The 18943-nt window shown below is 49.6% G+C and overlaps 2 protein-coding genes across 5 annotated transcripts; both read left to right on the top strand.

Moving 5' to 3' along the window:
• Positions 1-3480: 3480 nt before the first annotated feature.
• Positions 3481-8347, top strand: LOC139046889 (endothelin-converting enzyme-like 1). Of its 2 annotated transcripts, none has more exons than XM_070520817.1 (2): positions 3481-3886; positions 6200-8347. In XM_070520817.1, the coding sequence occupies exons 1-2, from the start codon at positions 3608-3610 to the stop codon at positions 8237-8239; spliced, it is 2319 nt and encodes a 772-aa protein (XP_070376918.1). In that variant the 5' UTR covers positions 3481-3607; the 3' UTR covers positions 8240-8347. The 2 variants fall into 2 exon arrangements, with proteins under 2 accessions (XP_070376918.1, XP_070376919.1); XM_070520818.1 differs by having other exon boundaries at positions 3799-3886; positions 6172-8347.
• A 4267-nt stretch (positions 8348-12614) lies between these two features.
• LOC139061166 (uncharacterized) lies at positions 12615-18235 on the top strand. 3 transcript variants are annotated; one of them, XM_070540797.1, is made up of 3 exons: positions 12615-13001; positions 14096-14337; positions 15437-18235. In XM_070540797.1, the coding sequence occupies exon 3, from the start codon at positions 15680-15682 to the stop codon at positions 16784-16786; it is 1107 nt and encodes a 368-aa protein (XP_070396898.1). In that variant the 5' UTR covers positions 12615-13001; positions 14096-14337; positions 15437-15679; the 3' UTR covers positions 16787-18235. The 3 variants fall into 3 exon arrangements, with proteins under 3 accessions (XP_070396898.1, XP_070396899.1, XP_070396900.1); XM_070540798.1 differs by having other exon boundaries at positions 14192-14337; XM_070540799.1 differs by lacking the exon at positions 14096-14337.
• Positions 18236-18943: the final 708 nt, after the last annotated feature.

Raw genomic sequence — 18943 nt, forward strand, 5'->3', positions numbered from 1 at the left:
GAACTGAAGACAGTACGGGCATAGCAAACAGACTGTGAACACCGACTGTTTCCACCGTCCTCATGACTTTGGTGAGGAAAAGTGGTCTGTAACGCTTCCCATCCATAAGTTTTGCACACGCGTGGTGCATCAGAACTGCATCAGCAACTAAAATGTAGCTCTCACATACCGTATACCTGAGCTATAGGAATGAATTAAGACGCGTGGCTATTCTGGTTTTGACACGCAGTTTCGCTATGTAAATTACATATTTTGTGAGGCCACCTGCTTGCCACTTGCAAAAAACCACAAACATCGGTCGACTGAGTTAGCAAACGCATGTAGATATCCCGGCGTAAAGCTATGAACTTCGAGCGAAATATTGTAGAATATTTCTATTGAGAAATAACCCGTACATCTGGCGTCCAGTCGTACTTAAAAATTCTGTTGTGTTTCTGTTTGGTTCTTGCTACAATAAATAGACATTGCCTTCGCATGCAACTGAGTTTAATGCACGATATTTTCAAAGGTGGGTGTGTAATTCTTTACAAAATGACAACTTGTGGCCTGTGCTAAAGTCTGTCATCTCTACGCACATCACGTCACTCGAAAGTGACCAAAGCTGTTACATTCCGATAACCGTAAATTGTTCCTCCAGGCAGCAACAATGAGTTCTTGCGTGTATAAAGGAAAAATAATGATCAATGACTGACTTCTCTGCTGATCCTTTGCCAGACCGTTTCTGTTTCCTTATATTTACAGTTAGTCTTATATTTACAGCACATCTGAACGTCAGACAAGCTAATGAGACGAAGTTTACACGATCTAACGGTGCGAAAACGGCCATCTTGTGCCAAATTTCTCTGCTTTGTTCTAAGCCTCTCATTACTATAACTAATACGCTAATACGCGCTCAGTATTTTTACGGTGAGTGTGCGCCGATATCAGTCAAAACATTATCAGAAAATACAAGGAGCATCAATAAAAGAACGGTGTCCAGGTCCCGAAGGTACCTCCAGAAAACAGCTCAAGAATTCGCGTTCTGGAGTGTTTTGGTATCTCAACGTGTATTTGGAATTGTATGTAGTTGTATGGAGTTATATACGTGTATGGAGTTGTCGTCATTGATTTGTTCTGTGCCTCGTAACGAGGGGCAATGCCAGAACATATGGTCTAGGCTAGCTAAGTCATTGCAGTGCCTGCAAGAACTAGTGGCATAGGTGTCGGGATAAAGCTTGTGGAATAAAGCCGGGCTGGGATAAGAGCCTGTTTGCAATAATGTGAGGGCCAATGCCTGTGCTCTATTTAACTTCCTGTGTGGAAGGGGAAAGTCTCTCCTGCCGAGATAAACGTGCTGCGTATTTCATGCACATTTTTAATATTCCGCGTCATCGCTATTAAAAAAGAGCTTTAAGAAATAAAAAAAATATTTCGCGGCTCAATGCGCATAAACAAACAGCTGCTATCGATAGCCATGAAATAACGTCAATACCTTATCTTCAGCGTGAGATGAGACAAAGCGAAGGCTGATTTTACCGTTTATTTCTTGCTGTCATAACAGAGAGAAAGTAGGAAGAGATAATTAAGGCTGAAGTAGGAGGCCTGGGGTAGCCTAGGTGTTCCCATTTTGTTATGGGCAATCACGGGTAAGTGAGACTCAAGCAGGAAGAGCGCTCCTCCAAAGACTTAGAGGCGGACGGAATCGCGTGTCTTTGTGACGCTCAACAAACTACGTGCACTTGGCCTGCAATTTACTAAAAAAAAATAGACCGTCAGAAACCACCGAAGAATTCAATACTGACCTGTACAATACCCAGAGAAGCCACGATACCGCCATTCGAAGCAGTAATCAACAGGTTATGGAGACTCCTTCTAGAACTAGCGATGATGTTTGAAGGGTGTTGCAAGATATGAAACGGGTAAAGCAGCAGGAGAAGATGGAGTAACATTCAATTTGCTCAAAGATTGAGGTGACATAATGATTGAAAAACTGGCGGCTTTCTATAAGAAGTGTCCATCGACTTCAAGGGTTCCAGAAAACAGAAAATCGCAAACATTACACTAATTCAGAAAAAGGGAGACGGTAAAGAATTGAAAAAGTATAGGCCTATTAGCTTACTTCCAGCATTATGTAAAATACTGAAGATAAATCTCCTATAGAATAGGAGCCACACTGGAGTTTAGTCAACCACGGGAACAGGCCGGCTTCAGGAAGGAATACTCTGCAATAGATCACATCCATGTCATCTATCAGGTAATCCACAGAGCACAGTCAGCCTCTCTATGTCGCTTTCATAGATTACGAAAAGGCATTTGGTTCAGTAGAGATACTAGCAGTCATAGAGGCTTTACGTAATCAAGAAGTAGAGGCCGCTTACGTAAATATCTTTTAAACTTTCTACAGAGATTCCACAGCCACCTTAATTCCACACAAAAAAAGTAGGAAAATGCATATAAAGAAAAGGGTCAGGCAAGGAGACACAATCTCTCCAATGCTATTCACTGCGTGCTTGGAAGAAGTATTCAAGCTATTAAACTGGGAAGGCTTAGGAGTAATGATAAACGGCGAATATCTCAGCAGCTTTCGGTTTGCAAGATGACATTGTGCGGTTCAGCAAGACTGGAGACGAGTTACAACAAATCATGCAGGACTTTACCAGAGAGCGTGTAAAAGTGGGGCTGAAGATTCATATGCAGAGGACCAAGATAATTATGACTAGTCGGGCAAGGGAACAAGAGTTCAGGATCGCCAGTCAGCGTCTAGAGTCGGTGAAGGAGTACTTTTCACCTAGGTCAATTTATCAGAAGAAACCCTGACCATGAGAAGGATATTCACTGAACAATAAAAACCCGTTGGAACGCATACGGCGGATATTGTCAGCTCCTGAGTGGAAGCTTACCATTATCATTCAAAAGGAACGTGTGCAATCAGCGCATTTTACCGGTGCTGACATATGGAGCAGGAACTTGGAGACTGAAAAGGAAGCTTGAGAACAAATTAGGGACCGCGGAAGGAGCGATGGAACGGAGAATGCTAGGCATGAAGTTAAGAGCCAGAAAGAGAGCGGTTTGTGTCAGAGAGCTTACGGGATTAGCCGATATTCTAATTGTCATTAAGAGTAAAAAAATGGAGCTAGGCAGGTCATGCAATGCTTAGGTTAGATAACCGGTGGACCATTGGTGTTAAAGAATGGTTGCCAACAGAAAGGAAACACAGTCGAGGATGGAAGAAGACTAGGTGGGGCGATGAAATGAGGAAATTCGAGGGCGCTCGTTGGATACGGTTGGCGCTGGACATGGGTAATTGGAGATCGTAGGGAGAGGCCTTCGTCCTGCAGTGGAAATAAAATTGGCTGCTGATGATGATAATGATGATGAACATCGATTATCTGCATTTCTTGCCTGACTTACTTCTTTGTCGTCATCGTTTTGACCTTATGGTGTAGGCAATCCCCATCGTGAGTATGTGTTCCTCACGCGGGCTCCGAATTAGCAGCAGCTGCGGCGGGTGCCCTCACGAGCGGACCGACAGAGCAAGAGCAGCTGGACGCTTGCAGGCTTGTCTCGCTCTTGCTGACAGTCAGGGACCGCTTTCACAGGAGACAGGGTTGAGTTCAAGAACGAAGCGATGGCCGACACTGGGGCGACCACTTTCGACAGCAGCAGCAGCTCGAGCTCCTCGGATTCGGAGCGGAACGCGTCAGGTGGTTCCAGCCTCGTCACGGGTCCGACGAGACGACCGGGCTTCCAGCGCCTCGAATTGCACGAGCTCCTTCAGGTGCGCCAGATGCAGGCGGCTGCGCAGCGGGCGGCAGATGCAGCCGCCCACGGCGATGGCGCAGACACCGCGCTCGATTCTTCAGCGACGTCTGCCCTAACGTTGCCGGATCCAGCTCCGGCAGCACAGGTGAGCAATCGGAAACAGACGATAACTGGCGCACGCGCAGGTGTGCGATTGCTGCGCAGCGGGCGCGCACGTGTATATATACAACGGGTCAGGTCGAGTAGGCTTAGCAGTAGCAGGCGGGTTGACTTGTCTCGATCGGGCCGTGCAGGCGGATAGGCTTACGTAGTCCCAATAAAATCGAGGCAAGTAGGCTTGTCGAGACGAGACCTGGATCTCGGGTTCACGCGAATGCTATAGCAGGTCAGTCCCAGGTATACAGCTTCGGCTTGGGCTGTCAGCCGAACTGCGAAGGGTGCGCGGGGTGAATCGCTGAACCCGATCAGAAAGAAGTGTGTAAGCGCGGTCGTGGCGCTCTCAGTCAATCCGACTTCTGACTCTACCCGCTAGCGATGTGCATGTAATTCTAGTCGTGTGGAAATGCCCAGCCACAAGAGTTGAACAAGAACCAGTACTTCTATTAACGCTATAGCGTTAATAGAAACCAAGGACATCACGTGAGCGAAGTGTTCCCAGAGTTCTTATAAGGAGTGTGGGAGCACTTCTCTCACGTGTGGCCCTTGTTTTCTCGTATACTATCTGTAGGCTAACTTGCGGAATCCAGACAGGTGCTGAACAAGAGAGGTCAAGCCCACTCTCCACCTGTCGTGCTTACACGAACCCAATTCTCGCGGATCTGACAGCAACTTTGTGCCTTGCACAGGACAACTGGGAGAGGGGAAGATACCGTCCTACGTGGGCGTTAACGTGTAGAAAGAGCATCTGACGCTACACCCGAGTGTCCCCAACTCCCAAACCATCCGTCGTATGGCATTCATGTTTAGATGCATATTCCCATGTGGCTCAATAGGCTAGAGTCAAACTGCTACAGGCGGTCCCATTCAACGCACCCCAACATTCATTCTCCTTATCCCACTCTAGCGTTACATGGACTGGGTGGCGGGAATTTTATTCTCCTTATCCCGCTCTAGCGTTACATGGACTGGGTGGCGGGATTATGTTTCAACAGCCAATAGTCTTAACGTAAGCGATCCTTGTCCCAAAATCGGGCTGGCCGACCTGTTGTAGGTGTCAACAGAAAAGAAGGGGAGTCGGTTGACGTGCCGCCACACGTCGGCTTCGTGTATCTATCTCAGTCTTGCACATACATCGTACTCTTGATTTAAAAATTATACGCTATACGTTAAACTCAAGAGAGGGTCGAACCTAGTCAGGATCACCCAGACAAAGTGGCCAACGTTTCTTGATAAGTTGCCAACGTTTCTTGATAGGTGGGTGTATACAAGACATATTGAAACCACATCAAAACATCAGTGAGAAGATATAGATACATAAGTGTCAGTCATGCTTACTCGGCGTGCTTTAACTCGTTTCGGCCACACTAGTTCCGTTTTGGCTATGCCTGATAGGACGTTTGCCGAGACATTACGAACTCGCTGAGAAGTCGCACGCTCCGGTTGTGAGCAGCAACTTCAAACGAGAGTCGCACTTCTTGGCATTAGGTCAATGACTTAATCCAACCAGTGTAAGAAACACAGGTTGAGTTAGCAGGCAGGAAGCACGCTGGGTGATTACGCCTTTCGCAGAAGCATGCACTCTATGACAACGCTTGGCATGACGAGAAATCTCTTGCGTAGAGAAAGGTTTGTAAGAGCGGTTCGCGGCACATTACAGCGAAATGTTTTAATTATAAGGAAAGGCAAAGTTGTACTTTTTCTTCAATCTGTGTTGTCATAATATTGCAAAGTTTAAACTAGGCTTCCATATGGCTATACATTCTGATTCATGTCATTGAGAAGTTGATGTGTCTGTAGACGCATTCTGCATCCGTAACACAGTGATCCAGTTAGGGTCCTGTGGCACATACGTGGACACTATCGTAGAATAGGGTTACTGCGTATGTTAAACAGTATCGAACTACTCTCGCGTCGCCGCGTGACAACGACGAGCTGAACGCCATATTTGTGACTACAGCATGGGTTTTCTCAACGCCTTTACAGCCTTTCCGGAAAACACTTATCTCAACGCGTTTGCACTGAAACTGGTGCTTTCATTTTAGCTTGGGAACCTGAAGCCGTAGTATAGCCAGAACCATAATCAGGCTGCAGGTGCGTTTAACCTGCTATAGCAATCTGCTTGTATTTCTTAGGACGGTACGTGTTCTTATAGCGACAGACAGCATTTCGGCGCACTATTAGAAATTGAAACTCAAAGGTAGATGAATATAGTTAAAGCAATAATCTAGACGCTTTATCAGAGGTTCACGGCTGCAATCAACAAGGTAGAAGCTTTTCACTTTGCATTTCCCACCCGCAGGAACACGCCGGGCCAAATGTAGTCGTCATTCGAGCAAACTGGCGCATGAACCCCAGGCACGTGATCATCCTGGAGGCTGTGGCCGTCATTTTTTCCATCGCCCTTCTCCTCCACCTGGGATCGATGCTGTGGATTCGCGTCAAGGACCAGGGCCTTCTCCGCGCAAGCCCCCGGACGTCGCACGCAGAACACGCGGATCTACCACTTTTTTCTGGCTGCCATGAAACGGCATGCCACAAGTACATGGCCGCTATAGAGCTTTCGATTAATCGATCTCAAGACCCGTGCCGAAATTTCTATCGCTTCGTCTGCGACGGGTGGAAACGCCAACACCACCTGCTGTCCGTCGTGGATGCAGCGGAAGATGCGATGTACGGTCGCGCGCTCAAAGCCATCGAGTGGAGCAGCGAACACAGCGGCAGCCAGTATTTCGCAGCGCCGTCGGCGCTGAGCGTGGAGAAGAAGGTAGCCGGCCTTGCCAAGTCGTGCATGGAGCTTTCGCAGAGCAGCTTGCCCGACCTCAAAAGGTTCATGGCAGCGCGCCATCTCCCGTGGCCTAAGACGTCTCGCTGGGATCTCCTAGAGATTCTGCTCGATCTGTCTGGCAACTGGAACGTGCATCTGTGGTTCCACGTGAGCTTCGAACTGGCTCCTCTTCGCGGAGGGACCGGGGAGCCCGTGCTGAAGATTGGCCACAGCGCTGCCTTTCATGCCTGGATTGCCACCACGCGGGCGTTCGCCGGTCAGCCAGCGGGGACGGCAGCGTCGCTACGGTACCGTCGATACATGCGAGCCATGTTACGGCTATTCGATGCTTCCGAAGCGGTCGAAGACGAGGTCATCGCCAAAATAGAGGCAATGGACCGGCTGACACTTCAGGTGCTGGGCCCCGCGATGGCCGAGCCGGACTCGAGGATTGTGCGCATGTCAATCCGCAACCTCACAGACACGGCGACTCCGGGAATTGCTGCTGGACGGCTGCTGCTCCTGTTGAACGAGTACTTCATCTGGGCACGACGCTTTTCGGCTCGGGACATCGTGCAAGTGGAAAACGGCGGCCTGCTTCGGTCCGTCGTCTACCTACTGGGACTCGACTCCGACACGCGAGAGGCGCTCACGCTGAGCCTAGGCCTTCGCGTTGCCCACGAGTTGGGCTGGATGGCTAGCCGGGAAATCGCGGATGTCACGCTGGAGCTTGCTGGCTTGCCTCCGTCGGCGCATCGGCGACGCTGCCTGATTCAGGTCGAAAGCGCGGTGGGCATCGGGTGGCTCAGTTTGTTCCCGAAGCACCGAGGCGCCGAGGATGTCGTTCGGGACGTGCGGGACGTTCTCGTTGACACGGTGGCACGCCGCAAGGAGGCCTTGCTCCAGCTTTGGGCCCCGGGCGCCATTGTGCCGTGGAACAACGAGAGCTTCCTGGCAAGCGTTCTGCCAGAACCGTCGCGCGGAGCTCGCTTCTTCGTCCAATGGTTGAACCTGATGAACGGGCGCTGGCGCCTGCTGGAGCAAGACGTAACGAACGTTCTCAAGCCGGGTTCCTTTCTTCGCCACCGATGGAGCTTTCACGGCGCGCTCACCGTCGCCGAAAACTGCTTTGTGTTCCCGCTGTTCCATTCAGACTTTCCGGCGGCCGTTAACTACGGTGGCGCCGGACGCCTTCTCGCTGATGAAGTGCTCAGGGGCCTGTACCACGATCGTCTCTTTAACGTGAGCCCCCTTCGCAAGCAAGAGACCCGCAACAATAACGTTCAACAGACCAGCGACAATTCCACTGCGCCACAGGAGTGGTTGCCAAATGATGTGGACTTAAAGGCTCTCCTGGCCAGCCTGGCTGCTTACAGGCTTGGCATTGCTCGAAACACAAGCAGTGCGTACGCCAAAGAGTCGAGCCTCGCGCAAGACAGGCTCTTTTTCGTGGCTTCTTGCTACGCTCTGTGCTCCAGCGGCAACCACGTGGACGTGCTGTACGGAGATGCAAGCAAACGCTGCAACGTGCCCATCAAGGCGCTGCCCGAGTTTGCGGCAGCGTTTGAGTGCTGAAAACACAAGCTCTGCGATAGGCTTCGCATCAGCATTACTTGTTCCCTTTGCTCCACGCATGTGGTTTGCTCGTGATGGTGGTCACGCGTGGCTTATTAAAATTCTTGCCGTGCGTTATTGTTTGAATGATATCGTTACGCTGAACAACAACGACAACGACCCCAACAACTGCAACAATAGCAGCAGCAAAAAAAAAAACTAAATTACAAAACACGTTTAGCTGATAGAGCGGTGCACTAGTTGCCTCGGTGAAAACGTCACAATGCGAAGCAAGGTAGTTGGCGTTTTGGTTCAGTATTTCGTGCATTGGACAGCTTTATCCTGCAAAAATGAACAAAGAAAAAAAAAGCGGCAGACAAGTTTTGTCACGAGATGGCCACTGGACACACAATTTTCTTTACAGATCTAGCTAGCGGTTCGAAACGATGCAGTCTGTAATGTAAAGGTCTCTGCATCACTGCAGATGAAGAATAGCTTATTATTGGTCAAATTGTTCTATTTGGTGGCTAGATCTTCAAGCAGATTAGTCGAGAGAGAGAGAGAACATTTATTTGGACCATCGAGGTCGTTGCTCTTGAGGTCGAGTGGGCGGTGTCCTCATTCCTGGACTCCACTGGCCATGGCTTCACGACGTACTTGCTGGACGAGAGCTTCCTATCCAGCCGGTATCGCCGGTCAGCTGTACCTCCCGCTGCTCAAATGACGTGCTACAAGTCTAAGTGTAGAGGCTTGGCCCCGCACCCCCACGAGATGTGAAAGAGTGTAGGGCGTGTGTCGCCGCACCAGGGGCAGATGCCGCGATATGTATGTGGGAACATTTTGCTGTATCTCTGTAGGTTTGGGAATGTGTTTGTCTGAATAAGCCTGAGAGCTACTGTCTCTTCGGTGTTGAGCTTTCTCTGAGGGGCAGGATAAATCTTGCGGTTGAGTCGCTTGATCTCGAGTAGGTAGCAGTAATTGGATGACAGGGGCACGAAGGTAAACGATGGGGATTGATGAGACGACTGGTTTTGCCCCGCTTGGTTGATTAGCGCTCGAGCTAAGGCGTTCGCCCTTTCGTTACCTTCCAGTCTCGCGTGGCGCGGCGTCCACATGATTCGATGAGATTCTTGCAGCCTCGGGCCTATAATCTAGCTGAGCCGCCAGCAGAGGTGTTAGTCCGTTGCTAAAGTTAAGGCAGGCCTGTTGCGAGTCGGTAACGACATGAACTTCTCTGCCTACCCTGTCTTGTTGCTTTATTACTAGCGCCGCGGCTATGGTCTCAGCCGCAGCTGCCCTGACAGAGGCCGCGAGGGTCAAGGATTTGTCTTTCCAGTTCACGGCGGCTACCGCGAAGAGGCCCCCTACAGGGTACGCCGCCACGTCTACTGATGTTACGTACGGGTCACGCTTGAATTGTCGCCGCTGTCTTTCGACGCGAGCCTTGCGTCGTCCTTCATGGAGTTCATGACTCATGTGCTTCGGTATCGGGTTCGCCTTGATCTGGCCTCTGACCTCAAGCGGGAGTGATCGTTGCCCATCGAGGGCACTCAGCTCCGTTGCCATTCCGGTCCGGTGGAGTATGGATCGGCCCGCCGTAGTGTCTGAAGTCTGGCTTTTTGTGAAGCCATAACCGCATCCGACTGCACAGCGAAGGTGTTGTTGATCCCGAGGGCCGCTAACTTCTCGTTTGAGGTGGCGACAGGGAGACCAAGGGACGAAAATTAGTCAAAAAGTTTTTACGCTATATGTAGTTTCGGTCAGGTGCACTTATAACCGTTCACGCACGAACGTTTCAGAACCAGAAGAGAGTTGGGTAGTAGTAGTAGTAGTAGTAGTAGTAGTAGTAGTAGTAGTAGTAGTAGTAGTAGTAGTAGTAGTAGTAGTAGTAGTAGTAAAACTTTATTAAGACAGGGAGTAGGGGGAAAGGGGTTAAAGAGTGACGGGTGGCTCCCCTAGTCTATAGCTTCACTGGCGTTGGCCTCCCTGTGGACTTGCTGGAGGACTGTCCTCTGAACCCCCAGGTGCTATCTGGTGAACTGTCCCACTGCTCCGCTAATGATTGTTGCTTGTTTCTGTTCAGCTGAATTATGTTTATCCGCACCTTTTAAAACCTACACAATATCGAGCTAGATGGCCTTGGTGTGGCGGTAGACTAACCCTATCCCACATTGTGTGGACGTATGAAATTTGGGCAACTTTTTCTACATAACGCGTTGTTCGGTTGGAAGGCCACACTATATATTGAATGCCGGATTTGTGATATTAATTTCCCACTGATTCTTTTTACAAAAACATTTGCACATGAAGGAAGGATGGAAATCAACTTTAGTCAAGGTCCTGCAGGCCACGAGAACATTGGGCTCTCATGGAGTGGGCGTCTCCCACGACGGAGCAAGGAGGTTGAGTTTCTTGGCGGTGTCGTGGACCTGCTGGACGGCCCAGAGTTGGGGACGGAGTCCTTCTCACTGGATTGCTATTTCGAACTTGCGCTAGTCCGGTTCCGAGTTTATGTGAGCTTGCGAGCACGGCCAGAGTAAATGACAGACGTTAAGGAATGTATTGCAATTGGTGCAATACTTGTCGTAGGAGACTTGTCGTAGAGCTCAGGCATGTAATGGTGTAGTCTGTTTTGCGTGAGGTATGTGTCTGCTTTTAGCATTCTGAGTGTAACCGCTTGAGCTCGAGTGAGCGTGCGGTGCGGCGTGCTATACTCTCTACGTTGTAGGTAGTGGTGTTTAGTGATTTCATTGTATGTAGCGGGGCGTCCTTGTTCTCCGAGTGGTCGGGTGAAGCCGCGCGGTCTGTGAGCGTGCGCAGCCTTGTGTGCCACCTCGTTAAGGTTGGGGACGTCGCCGATCTTTGGTCCTAAGTGTGCCGGGAACCAGTATATGACGTTGCTTTTAAACTCTTTGTAACAATTCTGAGAGCCTGTGCGCAGACTGCGCCTTTGCGGAAAGCTTCGATAGCGGCTATGGATAGCGGCTGTAGATATGGAAAAGATTGTCGTCGGTGAACGCAACAGCGATCGCAACCTGTTCGGCCTGTTCAGGAATCCTTGCAAATACCGTGGCTGCATACCTTGTGGATCCGCGGCCGTCCACAAACGCCACTGCGAAAGCACATGAAGGAAAGAAGGAAGGAAATCAACTTTATTCAGGTGCTGCAGGCTACGAGAGTTTTGGGCTCTCCTAGTGTGGGCATCTCCCACAACGGAACCGGGAGGTTGAGTTTCCTGGCAGCGTCGTGGACCTGCTGGGCGGCCCAGAGTTGGGGAGCGAGTTTGTTTGACGCTTGTTTGACGTCACATTTGAACGGCGACGCGTCCTCGCTGCACAGTGGGACTTAGGCTCGATGCGAGCTGAGAACAAAACAACAAAAACTTGCTGTACTGTCCTTTAATGAGTCCTCCAATACGGCGTGCCCCATAATCAGAAAGTGGTTTTGCCACGTAAAACGCTACAGCGTTTCATCATCATCATCATCATCATCATCATCACACCACCACCACCACCACCACCACCACCACCATCATCATCATCATCAATCGCCTTCTTCAGCTCTATATGTATTGATCTGCCGATTCATCTGGCTTATGGCCTCTTTAGAAAGTCCTGCACTGTGGCGAAGCTAATTATTATATTGCAAATCTTTATTACGGGTGACAGAGAGAACTCCAGCTACCTGGATGTACACGAACAAAAATATCATGAGCCATTCCAATCTGTGAAGTGGGATGACCAGCGAAGCTGTGTAGCGCACGGCAAAGAAATAGCACGTAATTTTGAACACAGGTACGAAGACATTTATTCTCTTGATCGGTGATCATCGTGACGAAAGGTACGGACACACATTTCTTTTTGTAAATTCTCGTTAATTCGTATTATACACTCGTTTTATACATTCGTGTTTTCATTTGGCGTTATATGGAGGCAAATAATTTGAGACCGAAATCACTGCACCGACTGGCAGTGGGCCAGTGCCGTCAGCGCCTTCTTAGAGGGAGGGGCATATGGGAACGCCGATATGAGCGGCAACGGAATGGAGACAGCTGTAGAAGAAGACGACGACGAGGAACGCGTGAGCAATTGCTGATGATGATATTTTTTTCTCACGCAGATTTGTTTACGTACACGAAAACTAAACGGGAAAAACAGGCATCCACCCGTTTCGTAGCAATTGCTACAAAGGAAACCCATACGGGTTCCTCGAAAGGAAAGCCTCAAGGTTGACGAAAAATTCGTCCTGGTCGGAACCTGCACGGAACCCTATAGCCATACAGAGCGTCGCTGTAAAAGGTAATTAAAAAAATAACAAACAAAGAGCCACTAAAACCTGCCAATCGAGGCACACGATGAAGATTAGGAGGAATAATCACGCGCTGCCTTTCGCACCTACAGTACCGCCGGCATCGAAAGCGCATAGGCTTCGCCACAGCTCGTTCTTTAACAGCTCCCGGAGCGATTTGTCCTTTCTGAACAGTGCATTCACTCGCAGAACGATGTTCAGACGCACCGGAGACCGGGTCGAGTTGAAGAACTCCGTGATGCCAGAAACCGGAACGAGCACTTCCTGTAGCAGCAGCAGCAGCAGTTCGGGCTCCTCAGGCTCGGACGCGTTCGGCCGCAGGCGAATCGCACGGCCGGCGAGGCGGCCTGGCTTCCGTCGCCTCGAGTTGCACGAGCTTCACGAAGTGCGCCAGTTGCAGGCTGCGGCTGGTGGCGACGGCACAGGCACCGCGCTGGACCCACTGGCCCTCCCAGAGCCGGCGCTGGTGGACCAGGTGGGAGACTGATAGGCGTGTTTAGACCAGTGTGTGTCGTGTGCGCATGTTCGAGCACATATATGTAGCGTAATGATATCGGGTGTTTACTTTGAAGCGATGCCCACTCGCACTGCTAAGCCCGAGGTCGCGAGTTCGATTCCGTTTTCATGAGGGCGAAATGCAAAAAAAAAACACTCGTGCACCATGCATACGGTGCACGTTAAACGGCCTCAGCGGGTCAAACATTAATCTGGAGTCTCCCACTGTACAAGGCGCCTCATAATCAGATCGTGATTTTGGCATGTAAAACCCGGGAACTTAATTTTATTAGAACGATAGTTTTCTTTAGCTTCTCTGGCCACTTTGAATTGTTGGACGATCTTGCACAACAAACAGCTGAACTGTACCCAATGTCGCAAGTTGTCAACTATAAGTTGGGCCACTAAGTATCCACTGGCTGATGTTTTGCCGAGCAGACAATGTGGGGCCCTGGGTATATATATATGTGCCCCGGGTAGACAACTCGCCGATAGCTGCTGTCTGGCCTCGTAACAACTTGGGCACTGCTTATGTGATATTAGTATGTTCCAATTCTCCGCCAATACTCCAGAATTAATGCGCCAACCTGACGGAATGCGCATGTAGCTTCAAATGGATTAAAGTGAAAGCGCTGTCTCTAGAACAGAACACTCCGCGACGAGTGGGACTAAATGATAGCCATTGAAACGAAGTTACAGCCAGGATACTAGGGATAATGGAGGTTATGCTAGGGAGTTTCAACTGGGGAGCAGTGATTACAACATGATACAGTGTGTCGTGGTATCGTTCGGCATTGTGGCTGGCAGCGAGATTGTCACTTCGCGTGTGTGCTGAAGACGCCACAAGGTTTCTTGATTCATGGATTGCACGGAGATATGCAGCAGGATACACACAAACGCAATCACTGATTTTTACAAGAATATTCGATGGTTTCTGGCACAATTTTATGACCAAATTTAAAGAGAAGCACATCTAGTGTGGCAGACGCCACAATTTTTTCTCTTTCGGCTGGATTAATCATTGCTTGAACGTTAAAGGCATGATTTTTTTTTACATTTTTTTAACATCTATAGCTGGTAAGACAACTTACCAACTCCAACTCCGACTGTCATAACAAGTCCAAGTAGGACGCCTTGCTGAAGAGCTCGGATTTCACAAACCAACTACAGGCGGTACAGAGGGCCCGCGACGTCGCGGAGAGTCACCACCTCCCTGTCCCGTCGTGGGCGGAGCCACCAACTTCGTCGGGGAGCCTTCGGTCCCCCCAATCGAGTTCCTCAGGACACTCTTAATAAAGTTCTTGTCACTGTCACTGGTAAGACAACATATTTTAGGAGAATTTTGTCTTTTCCTGTCCCATCTTGCTCGCTGTTCCCTTCAATAAGACAGCCCCAGTGTCACTATGGGATATTAATCACCAAGCATCATTCAATTAAAAGATCAATTGCGGGCTACAATTTGTAAATTGCAATATGTATGACAAGTTCTCCCGTTAAAAACTTAATCAATGTAGTTTTCTTAATTAGTCAATTATGCATTTTGATTTATTGCGCAAATGATGCCCGCCTCCTCGAGCGATCAAGTTCAATGATTTCAAATGTGCTTTCACCCACAGGAAACGTTAGAGCACAGCCCTTACACACCCGTTCCCGCGTTGAGCATCGGAGCGCCTCGGCGTCCCTCATCGTCCCTCGTAACCGAGCAAACGAGCACGGCAAAGGATGACGATATATATATATATATATATATATATATATATATATATATATATATATATATATATATATATATATATATATATATATATATATATATATATATATATATATATATATATATATATATATATATATATATATATATATATATTGAATTGCAATGCGACTTCACGAAGGTTTTCGTTTGTAAGTGCTGCTTACCGTTGTTCGGTCGTAGCTTCTCTATGTCCGACATCGCAAGTGGCTGGCATCTGATATCCGGTCTGTGTCCTCATGGTGGCCGGTAGCGAACCCGCTACCTCGATCTCAGCAGAACAATATACCGTAGCCATAATAGGCTACCGCGGCTATGGTTAATCACGAAAGGCACTTACTTCATAGAAACTTTGTCAACAAGACCCTTGGCCATGGTGTAGCTGCATAGTTGCTTTACGCCAGAGCTCGTCATTCGGGCCCGTATCACACCAATGTCTTATTGACATGGCGTAGCTGAAAACGAATAAGTGCTCTATGTTATTTGGCTTGTTAACATTCATCACCGCTAACAGTATAGTGCACCGGACAATTACCATTGCTACTACTATAAGACTGTCACAGCTGCTACCAAACACGTAATACTGATGCCATGCTACAGACCTCTACTCTCATGAACTGCTATATAAAGTGACGTCCCTACGATGACATTTACATTCGCAGGAACGCAACGACGTCGAAGTAGTTGTTCGACGAGGGAATTGGTACATGAACCCGAGATTCTAGGCAGTACTTTCCGCCACGGCCATCCTCCGCAGTGTCGTTCTTCTGTTTTACCTTGGCTCGACTCTACGGATTGTCATAAAGTACCGCGACCTCCTCCGCGCCAGCACCTGAAGAACTTATGAAGAACATGCGGACCTTCCCCTGTTTTCAGGCTGCGACGAAATCGCGTGCCAGCTCTACATGGCTGCTATAAGAACTTCCATCAACAAGTCTCAAGACCCCTGCGAAGACTTCTACGGGTTCGTCTGCGACGGCTGGAAGCATCAACACCGTCTGCTCTCTGTTGAGGACGCGGCTGAAGATACGATGTACGAACGTTTGCTCAACGCCATCAAGCTGGCTTCCCTGGAGAGCCACAACCAGGCTCAATACGCTTCGTCCGCGAGCAGCGTCGAGAAGAAGGTGGCCGCCCTAGCCAGGTCCTGCGTGGAACTTTCGGAGACCAGCCTGCAAGATCTGAGAACGTTCATGTTCGAGCGCCACCTGCCATGGCCCGAAAAATCTCGCTGGGACCCACTGGCGATTCTGCTCGACCTGTCTGGAAACTGGAAGGTTCGTCTCTGGTTTCAAGTCAACATCAGGCTGTCTCCCCTTCGCGTCGGTAGCATCGAGCCGGTACTGATGATTGTTCCCAGCGCCGCTTTTCGCTCGTGGATGGCTACCATGCGTGCATTCGCCGGCAATCCGACGGGGTCGGCGCCGTGGCTTCACTACCGCAGGTACGTTCGGAACATGCTGCGCCTGTTCGACGTTTCAGAGTCGGCCTCCGGCGAAATCGTCTCAACCATCGAGGCAATGAACAAGCTCACACTAGAAACGCTGGTACCTGCCATGAACGTGCTCGAACCGAGAATAGTGCGCACGGCGATCCGCAACCTCACCGAGACGGCGACTCTTCGCATTGCAACCGGTCGCCTGGTCCTCCTCCTCAACGAGCACTTCATGTGGGCACGACGCTTCTCGCCCAGCGACATCGTGCAAGTGGGAAACCTGGGTCTGTTGCGGTCCGTCGTCTACATCCCGGGCCTCGAAGCCGAGACGCAAGAGGCGTTAACGCTGAGCCTGGGACTTCCGTCGCAGCGAGCTGGGCTGAATGGCCCATGGAGAAATCGCCGACGTCACGCTCGAGCTCGCAGGTCTGCCTCCGCATACGCGCCGCTGCCTCGTCCAGATCGAAAGCACCGTGGGTGTCGGATGGCTCGGTCTGTTTCCCAAGCATCGGGAAGCCGAGTTCTTCGTTCGAGACGTGAGAGACGTTCTGATCGATGCCGTGGCGCGTCGAAGTAAGGCGTTTCTTCAGCTCCGTGCCCATAGTACCGCCATCCCATTGAACAGCGACAGCTTCCTGGCCAGCGTGCTGCCAGAACCGTCAGGCCGAGCTCGCTTCTTCGTCGACTGGCTCAATCTGATGGCCGGGCGTTGGCGACTACAGGAGCGAGAGGTCACGAATGTTCTCAAGCCGGGTTCTTTGCTCAGCCATCGATTTAGTTTTCAAGGCGCACTCGCGCTTGCGGAGGACTACTTCGTCTTTCCTTTCTACCACTCCGACCTGCCGCCAGCTGTCAACTACGGCGGCGCTGGCCGACTAATTGCTGACGAAGTGCTCAGGGGATTGTTCCACGAGCTTGCGCACAACCAAAGCCACAATCGCAACAACCGAGGCCGCACGGGCTTCTATCAACATTCAAACTACACCCTGCCGTCGCATTGGCCCCCGTACCACGTGGATACCAAGGCTCTCCTGGCCGCTCTGTCTGCATACAGGCTAGCGGTCGTGCAGGACTTCAGCACTGCGCACGCCAGGCTGTCGAGCCTCTCTCGAGACAGACTTTTCTTTGTGTCATCGTGCTACGCGCTTTGTTCTAGCAGTCACTACGTGGACCCGTTGTACGGGGAGTCGAGGCGCCGTTGCAACGAACCTGTTAAGCAGCTGTCAGAGTTTGCAGCAGCGTTTCGGTGCAAGGTGCCATTCTCCGAGCGCGAGATATGATTTGAGTTTACTTTTTTATCTATTGGCTTAATTCATTCGCATATGTTTCTCAATATGCCTAGGCATAACAAATGCGGCTTATTAATTGCTTGCGGAGCATCGCAGCACTTTAATAGGTCTCTTTAATGCATGGTTAATTTACGTATGCTCTAGAAGACGCCATTTCATATTTAGGATACTTGGTAGAATGGCTCCATTGTGCGGTTTCAATTATGTGTCGCGGTCGCTCTTTCGTTGCGGTCAGGTGCATTACGTAGTAGCGGTGTGCGAACATTTGAAACTTTCGAATAACGAATCAGTTTCCCTTTCGATTCGAAGAGTGAGTTGAATAGTCGCTATTCATAAATGCGAATATTTTTGAAAAGAATATTTCGGAACGTCAACCGCGTCCAAATAAATATAAAGTTGGAGCAAAAATGCACTAAATTTTCATCCGCGCGGGCATAGTATAGACAAAGAACATCAGAACATGACGCTACGCCACTTAGGTAGCGATACCTTACAGGCTATACAGCGATCAATCGCACTCTATGAAAAGCCTGTCCATCTGAAGAGACTACTCATGGGATCCCCATGCTCCTTTTGTGCTTTTGATAAACAACGTTTCATAAGGTACAATGACACTCTTCCTAACATTAAGAATACTCGGATGTGAACGTCGTTTTATATTGTAATACACACTGTTCATGGTCCGAATACTATTCGAAAAGTATTAAATTTTTTTGTTTGATTTCGTTCTGGCACCATTCGATTCGCATTCCATTCGGCATCAAAAATCACCATTCGCACAGACCTATTACATAGGGCATCCCACGCGGCTTTCTGAGCCGTTCGTGAGACTCGAAAAAACTCTAATCACGCCACGGCATTTATTCTCATGTTTTCCAATAAATTTCTTTCCAAAAACAACCCGTTGTTCTTATTAAAAAAATTGCAACTCTCATCTTACGTTGACTCGAGACGATAATGCGATTAGCATTCAATCAGTGTAGTGGCACACCCTATTTCTGAAGTCACATTATTTAGTGAGTGAGTGAGTGAGTGAGTGAGTGAGTGAGTGAGTGAGTGAGTGAGTGAGTGAGTGAGTGAGTGAGTGAGTGAGTGAGTGAGTGAGTGAGTGAGTGAGTGAGTGAGTGAGTGAGTGAGTGAGTGAGTGAGTGAGTGAGTGAGTGAGTGAGTGAGTGAGTGAGTGAGTGAGTGAGTGAGTGAGCGAGCGAGCGAGCGAGCGAGCGAGCGAGTTAGTGAATAAACTTTATTGCACGTCCGGCGAGGACGCGAATTCATCGCGCACCCGGCTAGTCCCACATTGGGACTGGCAGGTCTAGCCCACCGGCCCGGTCGCGGGCACGCCGGACGGCCAGGATTTGCTTTTGTAGAGCGCGGCCACGCAGAAGCCAGTCGCACTCCTCCTTGATGAACTTGGGGTATGTCGACCCGCACTCCCAGAGCGTGTG

Source organism: Dermacentor albipictus, chromosome 6, assembly GCF_038994185.2.
Source record: "Dermacentor albipictus isolate Rhodes 1998 colony chromosome 6, USDA_Dalb.pri_finalv2, whole genome shotgun sequence".
Taxonomy (NCBI): Eukaryota; Metazoa; Arthropoda; class Arachnida; order Ixodida; family Ixodidae; genus Dermacentor; species Dermacentor albipictus.

Bases quoted from the DNA above. Each gene is read 5' to 3' on its own strand.
- LOC139046889 (XM_070520817.1), top strand. From the start codon at position 3,608: ATGGCCGACACTGGGGCGACCACTTTCGACAGCAGCAGCAGCTCGAGC. The intron at 3,887-6,199 runs GTGAGCAATCGG...TCCCACCCGCAG, and splicing joins ATCCAGCTCCGGCAGCACAG to GAACACGCCGGGCCAAATGT.
- LOC139061166 (XM_070540797.1), top strand. From the start codon at position 15,680: ATGGCTGCTATAAGAACTTCCATCAACAAGTCTCAAGACCCCTGCGAA.